Raw genomic sequence first — 19,918 nt, 5'->3', positions numbered from 1 at the left:
ATAAGAGATGTTTATTTATGCATTGAGAATATCTAGAAAAGCACACACCAACAGAGGTTCCATCCAGAGACTGGTTGGATGATGATGGGAGCAGCCTGCAGGGCTTCTGCTTTTTAATTTATGTGCTTCTGTTCTGTTTGCATTTTTTGAACCATAAATGTGTATTGTAGTTCTGATTTGCAAAACTTATTTTAGAAGTTTCTCTGAGTTGGCGTTAAAATATTACATTCCCAAAGATGTAATTGGCGGGGGGTGGGGATGACAGTTCGACAAGAATATCAAAATGATCATATTAAAACTGATGATATGTAGCCATTTGTTATATTCTTTTTTTTTTTTTTTTTTTTTTTTTTAAGTAGGCTCTATGCCCAGTGTGGAGCTCAATATGGGTCTTAAACTCATGACCCTGAGCTCAGATCAAGAGTTAGATCCTCAACCAACGGAGCCACTCAGGCACTCCCCACACCCCTGTTCCTTCAATTCTTATATTTATATTCAGAAATCTATATTAAAGGTAAAGAGCATGGTGCACATGGTTCAGTCAGTTAAGTGTCCAATTCTTGATCTCAGCTCGGGTCTTGATCTCAGGGTCCTGAGTTCAGTCCTGCATTGAGCTCCACACTGGGCATGGAGCCTACTTTAAAAAAAAAAAATTTTTTTTTTCTTTAAATCACGAGCTTTAGCAGCTCTGGGCTCAAGCTATCATACAGCAAGAATCAGCCACAACTGGGCAGTAGCTGCCCCTTCCAAGGAGCTTGCATTTTCCCTGCTCACCATTCACACCATGTGGCTTTATCGCTTCCCCTCACCCACTTGACTCCTTTATTTAACTGACCCTATGGCAATCTGAGGTTAAACCCTGATCTAAAATTGTCTGCACTAAATTAGGAATGTGTGTGCTTTTCTCAGATACACACTACCATATTCACCCCGAAGTGAACACCCTGTGGTTATTTGAGCAAAACTCAAGCTTTCCAGATGTGTTTCAAAACAAAAACAAACAAACAAACAAAAACCAAAAAAGCCCAAACATTCAGCGTAGCCAGAGATTGTTTCAAAAGGAAGGTAATTAAACCAATAAAGCAGTTTTAGATGAGAAACCCTGGAGTCAAGGGATGCTATGAGTGCCTGATTCAATGGAGGTGAAATGATAACTTTTGCTAATTAGAATGTGCCCTAAGCCTTCTTTCTACTATGCTCTTTTTCTCCAGTTCTTCGCCTTCCTGGTCACCATCTGCTATGCTGGAAACACATATTTCAGTTTTATAGCTTGGAGATCCAGGACCATACAGTGATTTGCCATTTTGAGAATTAAAAGGGAGGAAACAAGAAGAGTCTAACTGTAAAAAAAAAAAAAAAAAAAAAAAACAACAAACAAACAACAACTGTAGGTATAATGTATATTTCCAGAGAATTGTATTTAACTAATGTTTTTATATACTTAGTTAAATTTGTTCACAGTGGTTTGTTACAATTAAACTGGATACTTATTTGCAAATTGTTGTAGCTTATAATGAATTCTTAAATACCTTGTTGATGTCTTCATAGACCTTATTTTCTTAGACAATGTATAATAGATAAATTGCTAATATTAAGACCGTGTCAATTTTGTAAATCTAATTTTTAAATGTCCGGATTCTTTTCTGATTAAATGTTTCGAAATCTGGGGGAAGTTGTCTGATTTGAGAAAGGAGACTTCCTGCTAAAAACCTAAGGTTGGGTGCTGTGGGTATCGTCTTCACAGGGCTGCCCAATTGCAGTATTGCCCAAATACCGTTGCCCACAGCCACCAGGCCAAGGTGATAGGAGAGACCCATCTCCCCCAAGACTGGGGTTCACCAGCCATGATTCTCACATGCTAACCAGTTGGCCCAGAAAGCATTGAATGAGACATGGGCTTTGCAGTGATGCTGCTGAGTGCCCAGATTGATGTGCTGGTGGCATGTTTTTTCCTAATACATATTAGAATAAGTGCATAAACATTAAAACGATAAATACATGCATGTACTCTAAGATACTTGCTGACCACAGTGACACATGTACCATACTTTGCGGAAAACACTGGACTGAAATGTCTCCAATCTCCAGAACTAATATTTTGTGGCATCATTATTCGATACCATCAGTTGGTGGGAAGAACCCCAGGCAGCAAGGCAGATGTGTATTTAGAGGAAGTGTGTTTAGGCAGTATGGTTCTTGCTGGTACGGCAGTGTATCTTGGATGATTTTTCAATGTGAGCTTCTTCTGAAAACAAAAAAACACAGAAACGTTAGTATTGTTGATGACAGTGAGTCTTGGTTGCTAACTCCTGTGGCCTCCACTCTCCTACAGTTGTCTGGCAGTGCTGTTTCTTTCTGTTGTCCGTTGTTTGGTTGGTCTTCCTGTTTAACTGTTTTGTTTACCTCTGCATAGGAGAGTTGAGATTTCTTTGGGTCTAACACCCACCACAGACTTTTGACAACAATGATGAAGTCTGTTCTTGGGTTCTGGATCCAAAGAGGTAGTGAGGGCGGGGGGTGCCAAGAATAAGGTGAGTGTAGGGTACCACTGTGTGGTTGTGGATGGGTGTTGGGTATATAGAAGGCTACTCTGAGTCCAACATGCAGCAAGCCATGAGAGTTGAGCTTTAGCAACACGGATCTGCAGGTGATAGGGCTGCAGTCCTCTGGAAACTGCATTCCTCACCATCACCAGGACAGCCTCCAACTCGCTGATTTTGCAAGAAAAGCGGAAATCACTGGTCAGAGTTTGTGTGCTCTGCCTCTGTTCCTCTCTCTGTCTCTCACACAGAGGCATATTCGCTTTCCATGTACTCTGTGAGTGTTCTAAGTGCTTTGCATTGCAACCAGAGTTCCACAAAAGGCAGAAAAACTATAACCTCCAGATGTGTCTGTTTCTGGAAACTTCTGGAAACAGCCATCAAGAAAGAAGCCTGTTTTATGTTCTCCCCACCCCCTCCCTGTGGGGTGAGAGCGTGTGTGTGTGTGTGTGTGTGTGTGTGTGTGTGTGTGTGAATGATTTCTATAATCATGCCCCATTTATAGGAAGTAACTTCTAGGTTAAGAAGTTCCATAAACCACTTTGAAATATTCTCCAAAAAGGCAACTATAGGTCTTGAACCAGTAGCACCAAAGAGATCTATTTCAAGAGAACAGTACTCATTTGTGTCCATGGAGGGGCATTTGTTGCCTGTATTTGTGGTTTTCCAGGAGCTCAACCATTTGTGTGTTATCCTGAGAGTTTGCCAAAAAAACAAAACAAAACCCCCCAAAATTAATTTTTTAACTGAAAGGAAATTCATATTTCCTCTTTTGAATATTGACTTTGTTCATGAATTTTTAAGTGTGGGTTTTTAGACAATAAAGTGATTCTCTGTTTAGACAAAGCTGTAAGTTTTGAACTGCTTCAATTTTTCTTCTAAGAAAGAGAAATAAAAAAGCCACTGAAATATAGCCAACAAAACAAAAAGAATAGGTTTCTGGGGTTTGAAAAGTATTATTACATGGATAGTATACAATGTGCTTAAACTGTTCTCTGGCATCTGTGTTCACCATCTGCTCTCCCAAAACCATCACGTCCTCTTTGATGAAGCTTGGTGGGTTTTGAGTTTGATATATTTTACCACTTATAGTGAATCAATGATATACTTTAAGCAATTAATCATTGCAATGTCCAACTCACAGCCCCAAAAGATAAATATTTAGCCAATATTTGGAAACTAAGAAAACTTAGAGATAATACTGTTCAATATCAGTTATTTTTGTGCATTTAAAAGTTGCTGCTTTCACAGAAAAATCCCTTCAGGGTATCAGCACACAAGAGAGTTAAATACATAAAGTCATCTCTGCATAGAGCATGGACATTTAAAAATACTAACTGAAGATACAGCCCTGGGTAGAAAATCAATTTAAAGTTTGTATTTCTAATCCCCTAGACAATTTTATTTTAATTGAAAAGATGGATTTTTCACAGAAGAAATAATTTGGGCATACAAGGCTAGGGACACACGAGCAAACACATACCCTATAAGATGACAGCCTAAGAAGAATTTGTTAACTTGGCCTTACATAGAAGTTCTGGCTGTGTGCTGCTGCCAAATGCAAGTCGCAAGCAGATGGTTGTGAAGGAAGGTAGGATAACTATCCCCATGTTGATGGCTGAGAGTAATGAGGAAGATTAGAATAAGTATGGTTACAAGTTAGGGGGCAGGGGAACTTAGGTGTCTGATATAGAAAAGAGGATCAGGCTTGAGGGAATATGCTTGGCAATGTAGAGTGATGACTTCGGAAACTAAGGAAGGTGGCTGACAAGAAAGTGATTGACCGGAGAGACATTGCATTTGGAAGGTATGTTTTGAGAAAACTTCAATGTCTATGACAGAGGGGTTTTTTTCCCTAGAATATTCAGAATAACTAAATCCAGGAAGTGTAGTGGACCTTGTTGCTGCCTGGCCCACATCTTTCCTCCTTCCTCTTGTTATCTTAGCTTTGATTCAATAAAGACCCACTCACTTATGTCCCAGCGTCCTGGGGGAAGTTGACTCCACCAAGACCCTAGGATGGGGGCCTGTGGCTCTGCTGAGCTGATCCCACCCCCTGGCCATACCGATTGGTTCAGGGATGAGCATGTGACTCAGGGCTTGCCTGTTGTGGAGTTGTGAGCAAATGAGTAGGCGGGAAATTGTTGGTAAATATTTTGTGACCACAGGAGGAGCCAATCATAGGATGAAGGTGACTGGAAGGAAGAGCACAGGGATGAAAAGAAACTACATGGTTATATCATTGAGCCACAGAATCCATGCTGTCAAACTCTGGCGTTTGCAAGGACAGAGCACTTAGACTCACTTTGCTTGAACTAATTCTTGTTACTTGCAACAGTATGCATCCTAACCAATGCACAGGACATCCTGGCAACCTGGCTTTCAAGCAAATGTGTAACACCTTGGTTCTGATTTAGCTTCTAATAATCATCACAAGACTCTAAGTAGATGACAATAGTGATGGTATATATAAGTCAGTGTTAGTTCCAGTACTACTTCCAGCAATAGAAAGGTAGAAAAAGGGGTCACCAGGGTGGCTCAGTCAGTTAAGCATCTGACTGTTGGTTTCAGCTCAGGTCATGATCTCAGGGTCGTGAGGTCGAGCCCCACATCAGGCTTCACATTCGGTGGGGAGACTGCTTGAGATTCTCTCTGTCCCTCTGCCCCTTCCTGCCGTGTCCTCCATGTGCTCAAGCTCTCTCTTTCTCTCAAATCTTAAAAAAAAAAAAGAAAAGAAAGAAAGATAGATTTGAGAGGCCACTTGAGAGAGTGACTCAGGCCTTCTCGGGTCACTAAAGCTATTGTTTAAGGATAGTGATAACCTGGAAAGATCCTAGGAAGAGAAACAGGAGGGGGATGGGGATTCAAAGGAGTTTTCATGACCTGACTTTGGTCACTGTGATATTAAGACAGCGTGTGAAGGAAACATGAAAAATATGGCCTCCAGTCATTTTAACTTATAATGAAAACTTGACCTTGTTGTATCTCAAAGACAATTAGTTATCCTTGAGAAATGGCTTCCTTCTCTGGAAGTAAGTTGTGTCTTAGTGCCAAAGAACACAACCCTATAAGAGTGAGGCCTCAACTCTAACAGGAACAAGGTACTTATTTTTCTAGTTAAAAACACAATGAGATGCTGCATCACACCCACCAAAAAGACTAAAATTAAAAGGACTGGCGATACCAAGTGTTGACAAGTTCATGGAGAACCTGGAATTCTCATCCATTGCTGATGGGACTGTAAAATAGTATAATTATTTATAAAGGTAAACATACACTTACAAGATGTCTCAGCAATTCCATTTCTAGCTATTTACCTAAGAGAAATATGTCCACATAAAGAGTTAGGCAAGAATATGCACGGCTGCTGTATTCATAATTGGCCAAAACAGGAAACAACCAAAGTGACTACCAAACAGAATAAACAAACGATGGTGCATTCACTCAATGGAATCCGACTCAGTGACCAGAAGGATCAAACTAGACACATGCAACAATGTAGATGAATCACTGAAATACTATGATGAATGAAAGAAGCCAGATAAAAAATATATAATGTTTGGGCAGCCCGGTGGCTCAGCGGTTTGGCGCCGCCTTCAGCCCAAGGCGTGATCCTGGGGTCCTGGGATTGAGTCCCAGGTCCAGCTCCCTGCATGGAGCCTGCTTCTCCCTCTGCCTGTGTCTCTCTCTCTCTCTCTCTAATGAATAAATGAAATCTTTAACTATATATATATATGTATGTATGTATATATAATGTTTGATTCTATTTATATGAAAATCAAAAAACAGGCAAAACAAATCTGTAGTGATAGGAAGCTGATCAGCAGCTGCCTGAGATTAGAGGTGGAGGAAATTATCTAGAAAGTGGCACGGGGAAATGTTCTGAGATGACAGAAATAGTGTACATCTTGATCGTGGTGGGGGTTACATATGCATATATATTTGCCAAAATTCACAAACTGTTTCTTAAGATGCATTTTTGTTTTATGTAAATTACCCCTTGATAAAGTTAATTCTAAAAGAAAAACACCGTGGGGCATTTTGAAATGCCCTTATGGCCCCTATCCTCATCTGTCATGCTGTCAAGTGGCTTATTACCATCTTTCTCCCAGCTGGTCTGTGACGTGTTGCAGAGGTTGGGTTGTGCATTTTCATCTCCCTCTTCCCTCTGGAGCTCAGCGCAGCAGTTGGAATACAATCTGGCTCAGTGAAGATGATGGGAAGTTCACCCAGAGTCCCAAAAGACCTTAAAGGATTAGCAGATTAAAAACAAGCTGAGAGTGGCTGCGAAACCAGTGCCGTCAGAATGTGAGGGAGGTGTGGGTGAGTGAGTGCTCTGTGCATGACAGGGGGACCCAGCACTGCGCAGGCCACCAAGGACCCACCTGCGGGTGAAGAGCTGAATCCGTGGAGCCACTTGCGGTGCTTGAAAACAAATGTCAGAAAGCGCTTAATAATGAGAGCTACCAGGTGATTACTGAGCGAGGTACCTGGGGAAACACAACTAGCTGATTAGTTTCTGGAAGGCATAAATGACTAATTGCCTAACAACCTCTAGCCACTTAATGATACAGTATTGGGTTGAACGAAGTTGCCAATATTTGACTCTTTGACCTACAAAAATTTCAGATGAGTCAACTTACAATTTTATACTTGACAAGTTACTTGCATACATGCATTAGTTGGTCCTCAGAACATCTGTGTCTTAGATAAAGCAGGTGTCCACAGCCCCGTTTATCTGATAAGGACGGTGAGACTTCATTGTCAGCAGTCTATCCAAGGTTACACCATGAGTATTTGGAATGGCTTGGGCTGACATCGTGCAGGTCTTACCCCGGTCTGCAGCTCCTCCAGCCTAGCCCACTGAAAACATCAGTAGTGTGAGGAAAAGAAGCAGGTGGAAACTTTATAGGGTGTGGGGATAAAGTGATACAACATTTCCAGGAATCTATTTGGCAATATTTATGAAAAGCCTTAAAAATATTCATTCCCTTGGACTTCGGGTTGCTTCTCTTAGGAGCCTGACATTCATGCACAAAGATGTTAATCCTGGTCTTATATAAGTAGAAAAAAAAAAACTGCAGGGATGCCTGGCTGGCTCAATCTGTAGAGTATGCAACTCTTGATCACAGGGTCATGAGTTCAAGCCCCGCATGTGGCCCAGAGTTTCCTTAAAATAAAAACAAATTAAAAAAAAAAAAACTGCATCAACTAAAACCCTAACAGAAGAATGGCTAAATAAATAAGTCCATTGAACAAGCCTTTAGAAATGAATGCACTCTCAAGTTCATTCCGAATCAGAATTGGTGAGCACCATCATTAATGATTTAACTTTGTATTTTTAACACATTTCTCAGGCTGTGCTGAACTGCGGTTGCTAAATTGGTTATTAACTTGAAGATCAGTTGTTAAAGTGCTGTCTTTCTAAGATTACATAATGGAGAAAAATAAGTTGTCTGTGAACACACAAATCGATGTTGCCACTGAAAACTGTGAGGAATTCTTATTAGAACACGTTTATAATATAACTTGGAGTTGAGAAGAGGCAAAGCAAACCATATTATAAAGAGTTGTGGGATCATGGGGTGATTTTAGTTTTCTTCATTGTTTTGAATCTCCCCTATTTTTCTATAATGAGCAGGAGATGCATTCATAGTTGGAAAATAACAAATATTTTTAAAATCAAAGACCAGAGCAGGCAGTGGTTTTGAGAAGGTTGGAAAAACCAAGATCCTCATGATCTGTGGGACAATTAACACTTTCAAGTCCACCTTATGAAGGCAGCCCAGTGGCCCCCAGAACAATTGCCTGAAAACCATTCAGGGGACTATACCCATTGTCAGTCTCCTTTTGAAAGGAAGCATGGTCCTCTTTGGCCCCCATTTCTCTCATCTGCGAAAGATCCCATGGATAAAGTAGGAAAAAGAGCCGCCCCCCTCTTTTTCCTTCCCCCCTGTTGATAACTTCATAGAAGGAGTACCGATTCTGGTAGAAAACATTATCTTAAAAAGCAAATTTTTGGGATCCCTGGGTGGCGCAGCGGTTTGGCGCCTGCCTTTGGCCCAGGGCGCGATCCTGGAGACCCGGGATCGAGTCCCACGTCGGGCTCCCGGTGCATGGAGCCTGCTTCTCCCTCTGCCTGTGTCTCTGCCTCTCTCTCTCTCTCTCTCTGTGACTATCATAAAAAAAAAAAAAAATAGCAAATTTTTCTTTCTATTTGTGTGTTCCTTTATCACCAAAGACAGGTGGTACCTGTCCAGCTCACAAAAGGGACACTGAGGCTCAGACAACCTCACCTACAGGCAAAGCAGCAGCCTGAGTCCCATCTCCTTATTCCAGAAATCAAACAAACAAAACCAGGATCTTTATGCCTACCCTCCTCTGCATAAGGAAGTAGGGTGTCCTCCCCCTGCCCCACCTCTCCTAGAATGCACAGTCCCCAAAACATGGGTAAGCCACTCAAGTTACAACCATTGAGGAGCATTCACAAACCACACTGTCTACAGGAAGCCTGCAGTCTCCTTGAGATGTGGCAAACACATAGGAAATGAACAAAATGAGAGAAAACTGTAAGGCCGGCCTTCACTGCCTGATCCATCAAATGTCATAATGTGCACATTGGCCAATAGACCTCACCTTGCCAATCATATTGGAACAGACAAACATCAGGGGCTACTGGTATACTCAATGACAAGCCACCATATGGTGGCTTTTCCAGAAACACACTGGGCAGGACAGGGAGGTAATGAGGAGTCACCTGTGCAGTTTAGTCCCAAATTCTCAAATGCAGGCTTGGAACAAAGGACAGATGCCTTGAATGGGCAAGCAAGTCCTAGCAATGTTTCTTGTCCCTCCATTATGCACAGACCTCTCTTTTGGGTTTCTGAGGGACAAGTCATATAGACTGGATGACAGTTATAAGCCAAGAGGGCAAACATGAACCAAAGGCAACCCTGAGGTTTTTGCTTTTTTGTGTGCTTGGGGTTTGATTTTGTTTTGTTTTGTCTTTTGCTAGGTCCTGGCTTAAAATGCTGTTTGCACCTGTTTGCCAGTGCCCCAACCTGCCAGGCCCAAGCAGCTTTCATCCCAGCCTGTTTCCCATTCCACTAACCTGTACCAAATGCCCAAACAAGCATAATCTTAACTTAGTCTAGCCTCACAGCAGCCCTGGGCAGAAAGCTGCGTCACCCTTCGCTTTGCAGATGAGAAGGTGAGATCTATGCTCAGAGTGGCTTCCGAGGCACCGGATCCCAAGTCAGGTCTGCTAACTCTGAATCCAGTGCTCTTTCCACACTACTCTTTTCTTGACTCTCTAGATATGTTTTCTCTCACTTTTCCCCCATTTCTCGATAGAGAATCATTCCGTATGCACAACAAATAATGCAGATTGAGCATGCATGTTCAGACTTAATTTTAATTTAATAGAACAGGGAGATCGATCCAACCTGTTTAATGAGAATCACAATTATTCTTGGGCTGCATGACAATTAAACATAAATACATGGTAAATAGTTTATCCATTATCAAATTGAAAAATAATAAAGATGCACTTTTTTGTGCCAGGCTTTGTGATTGGTGCTGAGGATGTCAGGATAAAGGCCAAGAAGAGCCTGCATACTTCAGAGGACTTGTTATGTGCTAGGCATGGTGCCGAGAGCTTTCCATGCTTTAATTTATCTAATCCTCATAGAAAGCATGGCAGGTTGTATTTTCGAAAGATGGCTTGGTAGTGTCACCATACGACTTCCTAATCAAATGGTGGAATTATTTTACCACCCTCTAGAATCTGGGCAGGTTCTGTGAACTCATTAACCAGTAGGATATGGAGGAATTGATTATATTCCAGTTCCAGGCATAGCATTTAACTGGCCTGGCATCGTCCTTGCCCTGCCTCCTGGAATGCTCACTGCCATGCTCTGAGAAGCCCGAACCACATGGAGAAGCCACATGCAGGCACTCCATTTGACAGCCATAGCTGAGCTTCCTGTCAACAGCCAGCATCAACTGCCAGACATGTGAGAGAATCTTCTAGGATGTCCAGCACAATTGAGCCTTCATGTGGCTCTAGTCCTGACTCCCATCTCATTACAACTCACAACTGTGTGAGACCCCAAGCGAGAACCACCCAGCTAAGCCAGGTCAAATCATGAGAACCATATGGGATAATAATGATTGTAAGCCCCTGACCTTTGGGGTGGTTTGATATGCTGCAGATGATAATTGGATTAGGAAGTATGGGTACAAATTTTCATCCCCATTTTCCAGATAAGGACACTGACTCCCAGAGAGGCTCAGAAACTCCCCAAGTTCACAGAGTTAGTAGGTGGCAGAGTTAGGATCCAAACCCAAGGGCATGACCCCGACTATGGAGTTTCTACACATAAATCCTTCCTTCTAGAATCTCCCAGCCTGGGAAGAGACAGCCAAGCCTGAAGTGTGGAGCATCAGACATTTGCATTGTAGGTGCAGGACTGGGTGCACACACAGGAGTGGGGGGCCACACCTGTCTTTACCATGTTGTCTTGCCACCTCTTCAGCCTCGTCTAGCACTTTCCCCTCTTTTGCAGCCCCATGCTCAGCCCTCAATGAACTTCATGCCCTCTGATACATTTTACCCACTGAGTGTTTATCTGAACTCTCTTCTCCAACCACCAATCCAGGAAGCCTTCCCTAAGTTCCCTACCACTCCCCAGCAAAGTGTCTCCCAGGGGGTCCCACAGCACTCTACTCTTACCTGTCATTAACCTTCACCATAGTGTATTTAAATTGCCAACTTTTTCCAGCTACTTCCTTCTTCCTAGGAAGCTCCTGAAGGCCGAAGAACATGTATCTCCATGTCCAACACAGAGCCTGGCACTTTGTAGAGACTCAATAAATGCTGGTTGAATGAATGCCACAGGAGACTGTTCATTGCTCAAGGAAGGCTCCCCACAGTTGGTGACATGTCAGCTGGACTTTGTTGGACCATTGGCAATTTGCCCAGTCAACCGTTCTCAAAGCATCAACATCACCATCCAAAAATGGATGTCCTGGCTCTACCTGAGCACCCTGATTGGGATCCCCAGGGCTGAGCCTGGGTGGATGTATTTTTCACAGGTGATTCTAATTTGCAAATCACAGCACAGAATAGGGAGAGATAAGCAAGACACTCTCAGACGTTCCCAGCAGAGAATCCCAGGAACCAAGATGGGAATGTGTCAGAGAAGGAGCTGTGACCAGGGCAACACCACCATGACCGTACACCTCATCGTCATCGTCATCAGTGTCAACAGCATTCACTGAATTCTTTGGTGCTGTTTCATGCCTCCTGCCTTGGCATGCCATTCCCTTTGTTGCCTACTCAACACATTTTTAATTACCCTTCAAGACATGGTACCAAGCGCCAACACCTCCATGAACCTTTCCCCTCCCCACTCTGGATAGACTGGTTACTCCTTGCTGTGAGCCAGCCCTGCAGCTCTGTGTTAATCTTACAAATATGTAAGCCACTCATCAAGTTACATGTAAGAGTATCTGGCACTGCTTTGGGCCAGGCACTCTGCTACCCACTAGACATGAGCAAGGAAACTTTCAGTCCAGATCTAGACTCTGCTCCAAGGAGGTGACAGTCAAAGCTCCCTCTATTACCTGACTCCGTTCCCCCATATTGTTATAGGCTACAACCTCCCCAGGTGAGGGAGTTCCTCTTCTATGAATTGTTCTGCCTGGCTTGTGGAAGTGTCCTGTAATATTTGCTGAATGGAGCAGGAGTCACAAATAACTCGGTGAATCCTCTTTCTCCCTGACCTCCCCTTCCCAGTAAAATTTTCCCCCAGAAGCTCTTTCGGTTATTCAGATTGCCTGGCATTCTATTACAGATCCAGAAAGTCTTTTATTTCACCCTGAGAAATGGTCTCCGAGGGGTGCCTGGATGGTTTCAATTGGTCAAGTGTCCGCCTTCGGCTCAGGTCATGATCCCCGGGTCTTGGGATGGAGCCTGATTCTCCCTCTCCCTCTGCCTGCTGCTCTCCCTGCTTGTGCTCTGTCTCTGTGTCAAATAAATATATAAATAGATGATAAATAGATAGATAGATAGATAGATAGATAGATAGATAGATAGATAGATGATAGATTTAAAAATGGGGGATGCCTGGGTGGATCAGTGGTTGAGCACCTGCCTCTGGCTCAGGATGTGATCCTGCTGTCTCAGGATCAAGTCCCACATCAGGCTCCTTGCCTGGAGCCTGCTTCTCCCTCTGCCTACATCTCTGCCTTTCTCTCAGTGTCTTTCATGAATAAATAAATAAAATCTCAAAATAATTAATTAATTAATTGATTAAAAATAAAAATGATCTCGGATTCTTATGGTTATGGAAACAGCAACCCACTGGGGGTCCCTCAGCCTCCAGATGGTGGAGCCTTCTTGTTTGACTACATAAGGACATAAGGGATAATAATTTTTAGAGGTTTGGTGGAACTCTCCAATGAAACCATCTGGACCTGGAATTTTCTTTATCTTTCTTTTTTTTTTTTTTTTTTTAAGATTTTATTTTTAAATAATCTCTACACCCAACATGGGGCTCAGACTCACAACCTGGAGATGAAGAGTTGCATGCTTTCCAACAGAGCCAGCCTTGCACAGGCACCCCTTGGAATAATAACTTTTTTAAAAAAAGATTCATTTATTGATTTGAGAGAGAGAAAGAGAGAGCACACGCGTGCGTGCATGTGGGCACAGGTAGGGGGAGGGAGAGAGGGAAAGACTCTTCAAGAAGACTCCTGCTGAGTTCAGAGCCTGGCAGGGCTCCATCCCACAACCCATGAGATCATGACCTGAGCTGAAACCAAGAGTGGGATGTTTAATTGACTGAGCCACCCAGGCATCCCTGCAATAGTAACTTTAAAAAAAAAAGTAACATTTATTATTATGAGCCAAACACTATTAGAGGCACCATCCGTGTATATTATCCCATTCATGTCTCACAATTACCCTGAGGGTCAGTTCTGTTGCTCCTCTTTACAGTCAAGGAAATGGAAGCTCAGAGAGGTTGGGTAACTTGCCCAAGGACACATGTCTAGCAAGGGATGGAACCAGGAGCCAAACTCAAGTGGTTTGGTTCCAGAGTCCTGCCCTCAGCCACACAGCCAGGTAGCAGAGACAGGTTTCAGGGTCCTGCCTAGAGCCAAGGACCAGGTTTCTTATTGGTTCTTAGTAATGAGCATACGTGGCTCTCCATCCACTGGGTTTCAGCCACTCTTTTCCGCTCAGTCCTCCCTCTTTCCCACCATGGCCCTCCAGCCTCACAACTGCCTTTTCTCTTGTGCTCCTTTGGCTTCTGCTGCCTCTACTTGCCACTGCTCACCCCTCCCAGTGCCTCCAAGTCAGATTCCTCAACACAGAGGATCTGATGGGCTTCTGTTAGGCAAAGTTCTCCTGCATGTCAGGCCTACTCCAGATGCTGCTGGCTAACCCCTTGATGGGCTGCTCCTGGCTCATGGGCCATCCTGGTCCACTAGGATATGGACAAGAAGTTAGGGACACCTGATGTTCCTCAGAAGGGCCTGAAAGTCTGGCTGGCCCTCTGAGCCTAAGAAACTTCTAAAATAACTCAAGAAGGATTTAAATGCAGGTATTAGAAGAATGTCGCAGACATGGGTGCTTTTGCCTTCCTCTCTCAGTTTGGGCTGCCATAACAAAATACCATAGACTGGAGGCCTTAAACGACAGACATTTATTTTCTCACAGTCTTAGAGGCTGGGAAGTCCATGATAAAGTTGCCAGCCGATTCTGTTTCTGGTGAGAGCTCTTTTCCTGGCTTACAGACAGCAGCCCTCTTGCTGTATTTTCACATGGCAGACAGGGAAAAAAAGAACTCTCTGGTGCTCTTATAAGGGCACAAATGCCATGGGCACTAATCCCTCATGACCTCACCTGACCCTCATTACCTCTCTAAGGCCCCATCTCCAAATAGCAAAACACTGGAGGTTACAGCTTCAACGTATGAATTTGTGGACAAAACAAACATTCAGGCCATAACACTATCTAATATTCATTCATTCCCCTTTCTGAGACCTGCACCCTGATTTTCCTTTCGGGAATCAGCCCTCCCCCATTCAGTTCCTGTGGTTCTGGAGAGCTACCCACATGTGGCTATGTGGGTAGGTGGAAATTGGCCTGCTCAATAAAAATATCTAACCCCTGGATATAATGGTTGTTTAAAAGATAGAGCCATGACCCATATTTGGATTAGAGGCCTGCTATGGACTGAATTATGTCCTCCCCCCCAAATTCATATGTTGAAACCCTAGCCCCCAATGTGACTATATTTGGAGATGGGGCCTTACGGGCTAATTAAGGGTAAATGAGATCATAAGGGTGGGACCCTTATCCCGTAGGACTGGTATCCTTGTAAGAAAAAGAAGAGACATCAGATCTTTCCCCCACCCCAACTCTCTCTCTCTCTACACCCCCTGTCCCCATACATACACAGGTGAGGACATATGAGGACACAGTGAGCAGGTGGCTGTCTACAGTCCAGGAGGAGAGGCCTCACCAGAGGTCAGTCCTGCTGGCACCTTGATCTTGAGCTTCCAGCCTCCAGAACCATAAGAAAATAAGTCCTGACCGTGCCTGATGTGAGCACCTGGATCCACCTGTGCCCGAGATAGGTTTCAGGTCTTTGTACTGCAGTTACACAAGCCAAGGAATTCTTTTTGCTTGAGTTTAGTTTCTGTCCCTTGCACCCAAAAGCACTGTGACTAATAGAATCAGCTCTCATCTTATTATATCCTTCCATTATATCTGACCAGAGATAGCATCATAATTACGTTGGTGTAAATGAGGTGTAGTCAGACAGTGATACTCTAACGGAAACCCTGGAACCTATACTCTCTCAGGGTAGGTGAACAAAGGAAAACTGGGAAATTCGTGAATTCTCACCAGTTACTTGAAGACCACGCATCTGTTTGGCTTTCTCTTAGAGTGTGAGATCTTTAAAGGGGGTTATGAAGTCCTTTGCCTAAACCTCTCACTCCTCCAAGAGGCAGCCCTTCACACCGAGAAGGCATCACACCAGTGTAGAAATCTCAGTGTGCATGGCAGCACGTCTGATCTGCGGAGCCTTTTCTTGCACACCAGGCCAGCACCCGGCCCTTGTACAGCCCAGCATCTTGCTCAAGCTGTTAAGTGAACATGATGAAGTGATTAACATAGAGTGGCCATTAGCAGGGATTATTTCCTGGTGGGGCTGGACGGCCACATTGGCCAAAGCAGTCAAGGAAATTCAGCAAAGTCTCAACTCCAGTGGATTCAGGAAATGACAGCGGTTCTCAAACTTCAGCATGCATCGGAATCATGTGGGAGGTGAGGGGACAGCTTGTCAAAGCAGAGATTGCTGAGCCTCACCCCAAGAGTTTCTGATTCAGCAGTTCTGGGTGTGGCCCCAAAATTTATATTTCTCGCAAGATCCCAGGGGACGCTGGTGCTGCTGGTCTAGGGACCATACATTGAAAATCACTGATTTGGAAGATTGGTGGAGAATTGGATCAAGGCCTCTTGGAGGAGGAGAAATTATCCAGTGCTTGGTTTTTGTGTTTCCCTCCAACAATGACCCCCTCTATCATCTCCGTTGTGGATTCGAAAGCCCTGAAAAAGGACTGGAGTGAAAAATGTAAATCTACAGAAAAAAAAATGATATGCAACATCAACTTCAGGCCTGTGGGCATTGAGGCATGTCAAAATAGAGTGGGTGAATATCTCCACATTCTAGAATTACCAAGACTTTGCTCATTGATGATGGTCTTCTAATAGGATGGATCAGGCATTATATTTCTGAGATGCAGATTTCTGGGGTCATTTACAAATGAAGTTAGAAGTTCAGCCACAGGAACAGTCTGCTCAAAGGGAACACCGATAACATTAATTACATTGTGGTAGCCCCATTTGGGCCTGTCTTTGTTCAAAAAATAACCCAGAGGGTACCTGGTGGCTCAGTCTGTTGGGTGATCAACTCTTGATTTTGGCTCAGGTCATGATCTCAGGGTTGCAAGATCCAGCCGTGTGCTGCACTCCGTGCTCAGCATGGAGGCTGCTTGTCCCTCTCCTGCTCCTTTCCCTGCGCTGCCTCTCTCGGTATACAGTATGTCACTTGCATAACTGTTTCACAGCATCTAATGGAAGTAAACGTAACTCACCTTGTGCCCCAGTAAATCCACTCGGAGGTATTTACTCCAGAGAAACAAGAGCTTCAGTCCACCAAAGCAAACCTTACCAGAATGTTCACCACAGCTTTATTAGGTACAACAGGAAGGTCTGAAATGCAGGATCGAGTGCAAGAAGCCAAATGAGAGTATTTAGTACGAGTTCAAGTATAACAAGTCCACAACCAGGCAAAAACGGATCTATAGTGACAAAAAAGCAGAATAGTGTGGATGCCTGAGGCTTGGGACCGCTCCGGGGGTGCGACGAAGGGAAGCAGGTTGGGAAGAAGCGCGAGGGATCCTTTGGAGGGTGCTGGCACGTTCTGCTGGGCGGGCGGTGGCCACACAGGTGTACGCGCAGGGAAATTAATGGAGCCGAACCCGGAGGGCTCGGGCGTCGCAGCGCGTGCTGAGTCCTACTTCAGTCCAGCAGCCTCCGCTCGCAGCCGCAGCCGCGCCCACGCGAAACCCCAGGAGGCTCAGGCCCCGCTGTGGCCCGGCCGCCCGCTTCCGAGGGCCCCGGCCGCGTGCGCCCCGCCCCAGCAGCGCCCCGCGGCCGCGCGCCCCCGCCCCGCCCCCTCCCCGGCCCCGCCCCTCCCTCGGCCGCGCCCCGCCCCCCGGCCCCGCCCCCGGCCCCGCCCCGCTTATCTGGCCGGTCGGCCCCGGCTGGGGGGCAGGCGGCGGGCGGGCGGGCAGGGGCCGCGCGATGTCGCACGGAGCCGGGCTCGTCCGCACCACGTGCAGCAGCAGCGGCGGCGGCGGCGGCGCGGGGCAGCCGGGCGCGAGGGCCTCGGAGGGGCCGCTGGACCCCGTGTACCCCCGCACCTACTCGGCCCTGCTCAAAGTGGCGCAGATGGTAAGAGGCCGGGGGCGCGGGCCGGGTCTGGCGGAGAGGCGGGCGGGGGCCACCGGGGGGCGCGCTGCGGGCGGGCGGCGGCGGCGGCGGCAGGTCCGAGGAGGGCTTCCTTCGGGAAGTTGGCGGCGCCGCCCGGCCCGGGAGCTCAGCCCCGGCGCCGCCTGGCTCCCGCGGACGCGGCTCCCCGGCGTCCCAAGTTTGTCCGGCCACGCGCCCCTCCGCCGGCCCGACCGCTTCCCGACAGAAGCCACCGGCAGAAGTTGCTCTTCTCCTTCCTTCCTCTTCTCGGGGCCGCGCGGCTCCGAACCCAGCCCCGGCCCCTCCGGGCCTGCTGTTCCCTCCCACCCCGGCGGGCGGGGCTGCCCGGAGAGGGCAGGGGGTCCCAAGCCCTCAGCCCCTGGTGGGACCCTCTGGGGACGCCTGGTGGCTCGGCGGGGGAGCGTCGGCCTCCAGCTCAGGTCCTGGGATCGAGTCCCGCATCCGGCTCCCCCGGGGCGCCTGCTTCTCCCTGTGCCTTTGTCTCGGCCTCTCTCTCTCTCTCTCTCTCTCTCATGAGTAAATAAAAAGAATCTTCAGAAAAGAAAAAGGAACTGGGGCCCTGGGGGCAGAGGTCCTGGAGCCCTGGCCTCTCAAGTTCAAGGGAGGGTCCGGGCCTCAGGGGACAGCTGGGCGGCGGCGGATGGATGGGGAAGGTTTCGTTTTGAGGAGCCTGTGCACTCGTCCCCCTGCTAACCGTAGGGAGCATCCAACCCTGCATTTACGTCTTTCCTGTATATACATTCCTACGATAAAGTTTGATTTACCAGCGAAGCATAGTAGCAGGTTAACAACAATGACTGATAACAAAACAGAGTAACTCGATATACTGTAATAAAAAGTCTATGACTGTGGTCTCTCTCTCTCTCTGAGTACCTTATTGTACTCACGCTTCTCCTGATGATGTGAGATGATAAAATGCCTGCCCCATGAGCTAAAGCCAGGTGAATGATGTAGGCATTGTGACATAGCATTAGGCTGCTATTGATCTTCTGACTAATCAGCAGAGCAGAGGGTCATCTGCTTCTGGACCATGGCTGACCCTGGGTAACAGCAAAACTGTGGTTGGGGGCGGGGAGTACTACTGTACTCCTTTTGGGGAGCCCAAGTCACCTGAGTGAGGAGTCACTTGTGCAGCCAGGCAGGCGGAAGGGCTGAGCTCTGAGTGTAACCAGGAGCCTGTCACCAAGGCTGGTGTTGTCTGGCCTGTTTTCATGTTCTTCACTCCTTTTTTCCCCTTCTTTAAACAAAATTTTATCTTAAATGCCTTTCCTATTTGTTTGATGTGTTTTGTGAAACTAGGTTGGGCTGTTTGTGACTCTGCTCATTGTAATGCTTGCAGCAAGAATGGTGGAGGGGGAAGTGGTAGTTTTGAAGAGGGGACATAGGAACAAGGTGGCATAGCCAGAAGCTGGAGTCTGCTCAGGTGGGCCAGTCCCAGGGTGCCAGACACAGAGAGAGCTGCCTGTGAATCCATAGCACTTTTTTTTTCTGGTGTGTGTAGAGGGGGCTGTCATTTCCTGCGTGGGCCAGATCTGAAGGGAGGGGGACTGAGTTCCCTTTTCTCTAAGAAGGGTATCTAGATGGACCAAAAATTAAGAAGTGTTGGCTAACACTACTTACAACAACAGACTGCGCTGAGGAGGGTTAGTGTGTGGAGAAGAGAAAGCTCCATTTCATGTAATCTCCTCTAGCCTCTCGCCTGCGGCCCTTAGAATGGGTTGCAGGTGACAGTCACAAGGCCTGTTGTTCCATAGAAGGGAACAAAGACCGGGAGAGCGGCTTCTCTGTCATCCCCCTCTTAAAACGATCCTCACAGGAATCTTAGGGCTTCTTCCTTCCCTGGAGAGTCTGTGATTACAGGCTGGTTTGAGCAGACCCCTTGAAAGTGAACTTGCCATTGTGGGGTGGTCCTATTGAGAGACTATCTAGGGTTGTACACTTGAGCCTTTTGTCTAACTCCTCCCCATTCTCCTCCCCTTCCTCTTTTCCGGGGTGTTTGCAGGGACATTTGATGTTCCTTTGTCTTCTTTGCGGAAAACGTGTGCATCACCAAGCGTTAATACTTTTGGGGAAAGGCAGATGCAGCTAGAGTGGTGCCACCAGTGGGCACTCAATCCATTGATGTCCAATTTTGAGCACTGATATCTCCTTTGCATCCTAAATAGACAGACCCGTATGTCCTAGACTTCCCATAAATGTGCTTTCCTTGTGGTCCAAACAACAGACCTATCAACATATTACCTAATGAAATCGTTGAAAAGGCTGTTCCCCTTGAGAACAACTTCCTTTCTTTGCTTTGAGTCTC

General features: G+C 46.0%; 2 protein-coding genes and 1 long non-coding RNA gene across 9 annotated transcripts in view; 2 read left to right on the top strand and 1 right to left on the bottom strand.

Moving 5' to 3' along the window:
* The window catches only part of CMTM8 (CKLF like MARVEL transmembrane domain containing 8), a 109,803-nt gene extending 108,137 nt beyond the window's left edge, over window positions 1–1,666 (top strand). For all 3 annotated transcript variants that reach the window (XM_049099800.1, XM_025461096.3, XM_025461095.3), the window contains one exon: window positions 1,212–1,666. In XM_049099800.1, the coding sequence (XP_048955757.1) occupies window positions 1,212–1,295 (84 nt within the window). In that variant the 3' untranslated portion in view covers window positions 1,296–1,666. The remainder of the gene's footprint in view (window positions 1–1,211) is intronic.
* LOC112668676 (uncharacterized) lies at window positions 1,400–17,259 on the bottom strand. Of its 4 annotated transcripts, none has more exons than XR_007405159.1 (4): window positions 15,460–17,259; window positions 6,926–12,567; window positions 6,639–6,786; window positions 1,400–2,245 (listed from the first exon to the last, which is right to left on the bottom strand). It is a non-coding gene; the product is annotated as an uncharacterized LOC112668676 (long non-coding RNA). The 4 variants fall into 4 exon arrangements; XR_007405160.1 differs by lacking the exon at window positions 6,926–12,567 and having other exon boundaries at window positions 15,460–16,412; window positions 16,501–16,706; XR_003141787.3 differs by lacking the exon at window positions 6,926–12,567.
* A 150-nt stretch (window positions 17,260–17,409) lies between these two features.
* Window positions 17,410–19,918, top strand: part of CMTM7 (CKLF like MARVEL transmembrane domain containing 7) — a 66,989-nt gene continuing 64,480 nt past the window's right edge. For both annotated transcript variants that reach the window (XM_025461099.3, XM_035704752.2), the window contains exon 1: window positions 17,410–17,574. In XM_025461099.3, coding sequence (XP_025316884.1) covers window positions 17,425–17,574 — 150 coding nt within the window. In that variant the 5' untranslated portion in view covers window positions 17,410–17,424. The remainder of the gene's footprint in view (window positions 17,575–19,918) is intronic.

Source organism: Canis lupus, chromosome 23 (genome assembly GCF_003254725.2).
Source record: "Canis lupus dingo isolate Sandy chromosome 23, ASM325472v2, whole genome shotgun sequence".
In the NCBI taxonomy this organism is placed as follows: Eukaryota; Metazoa; Chordata; class Mammalia; order Carnivora; family Canidae; genus Canis; species Canis lupus.
The sequence above is the reverse complement of the archived record's forward strand: the minus strand, read 5'-3'. Positions and strand labels throughout refer to the sequence as shown.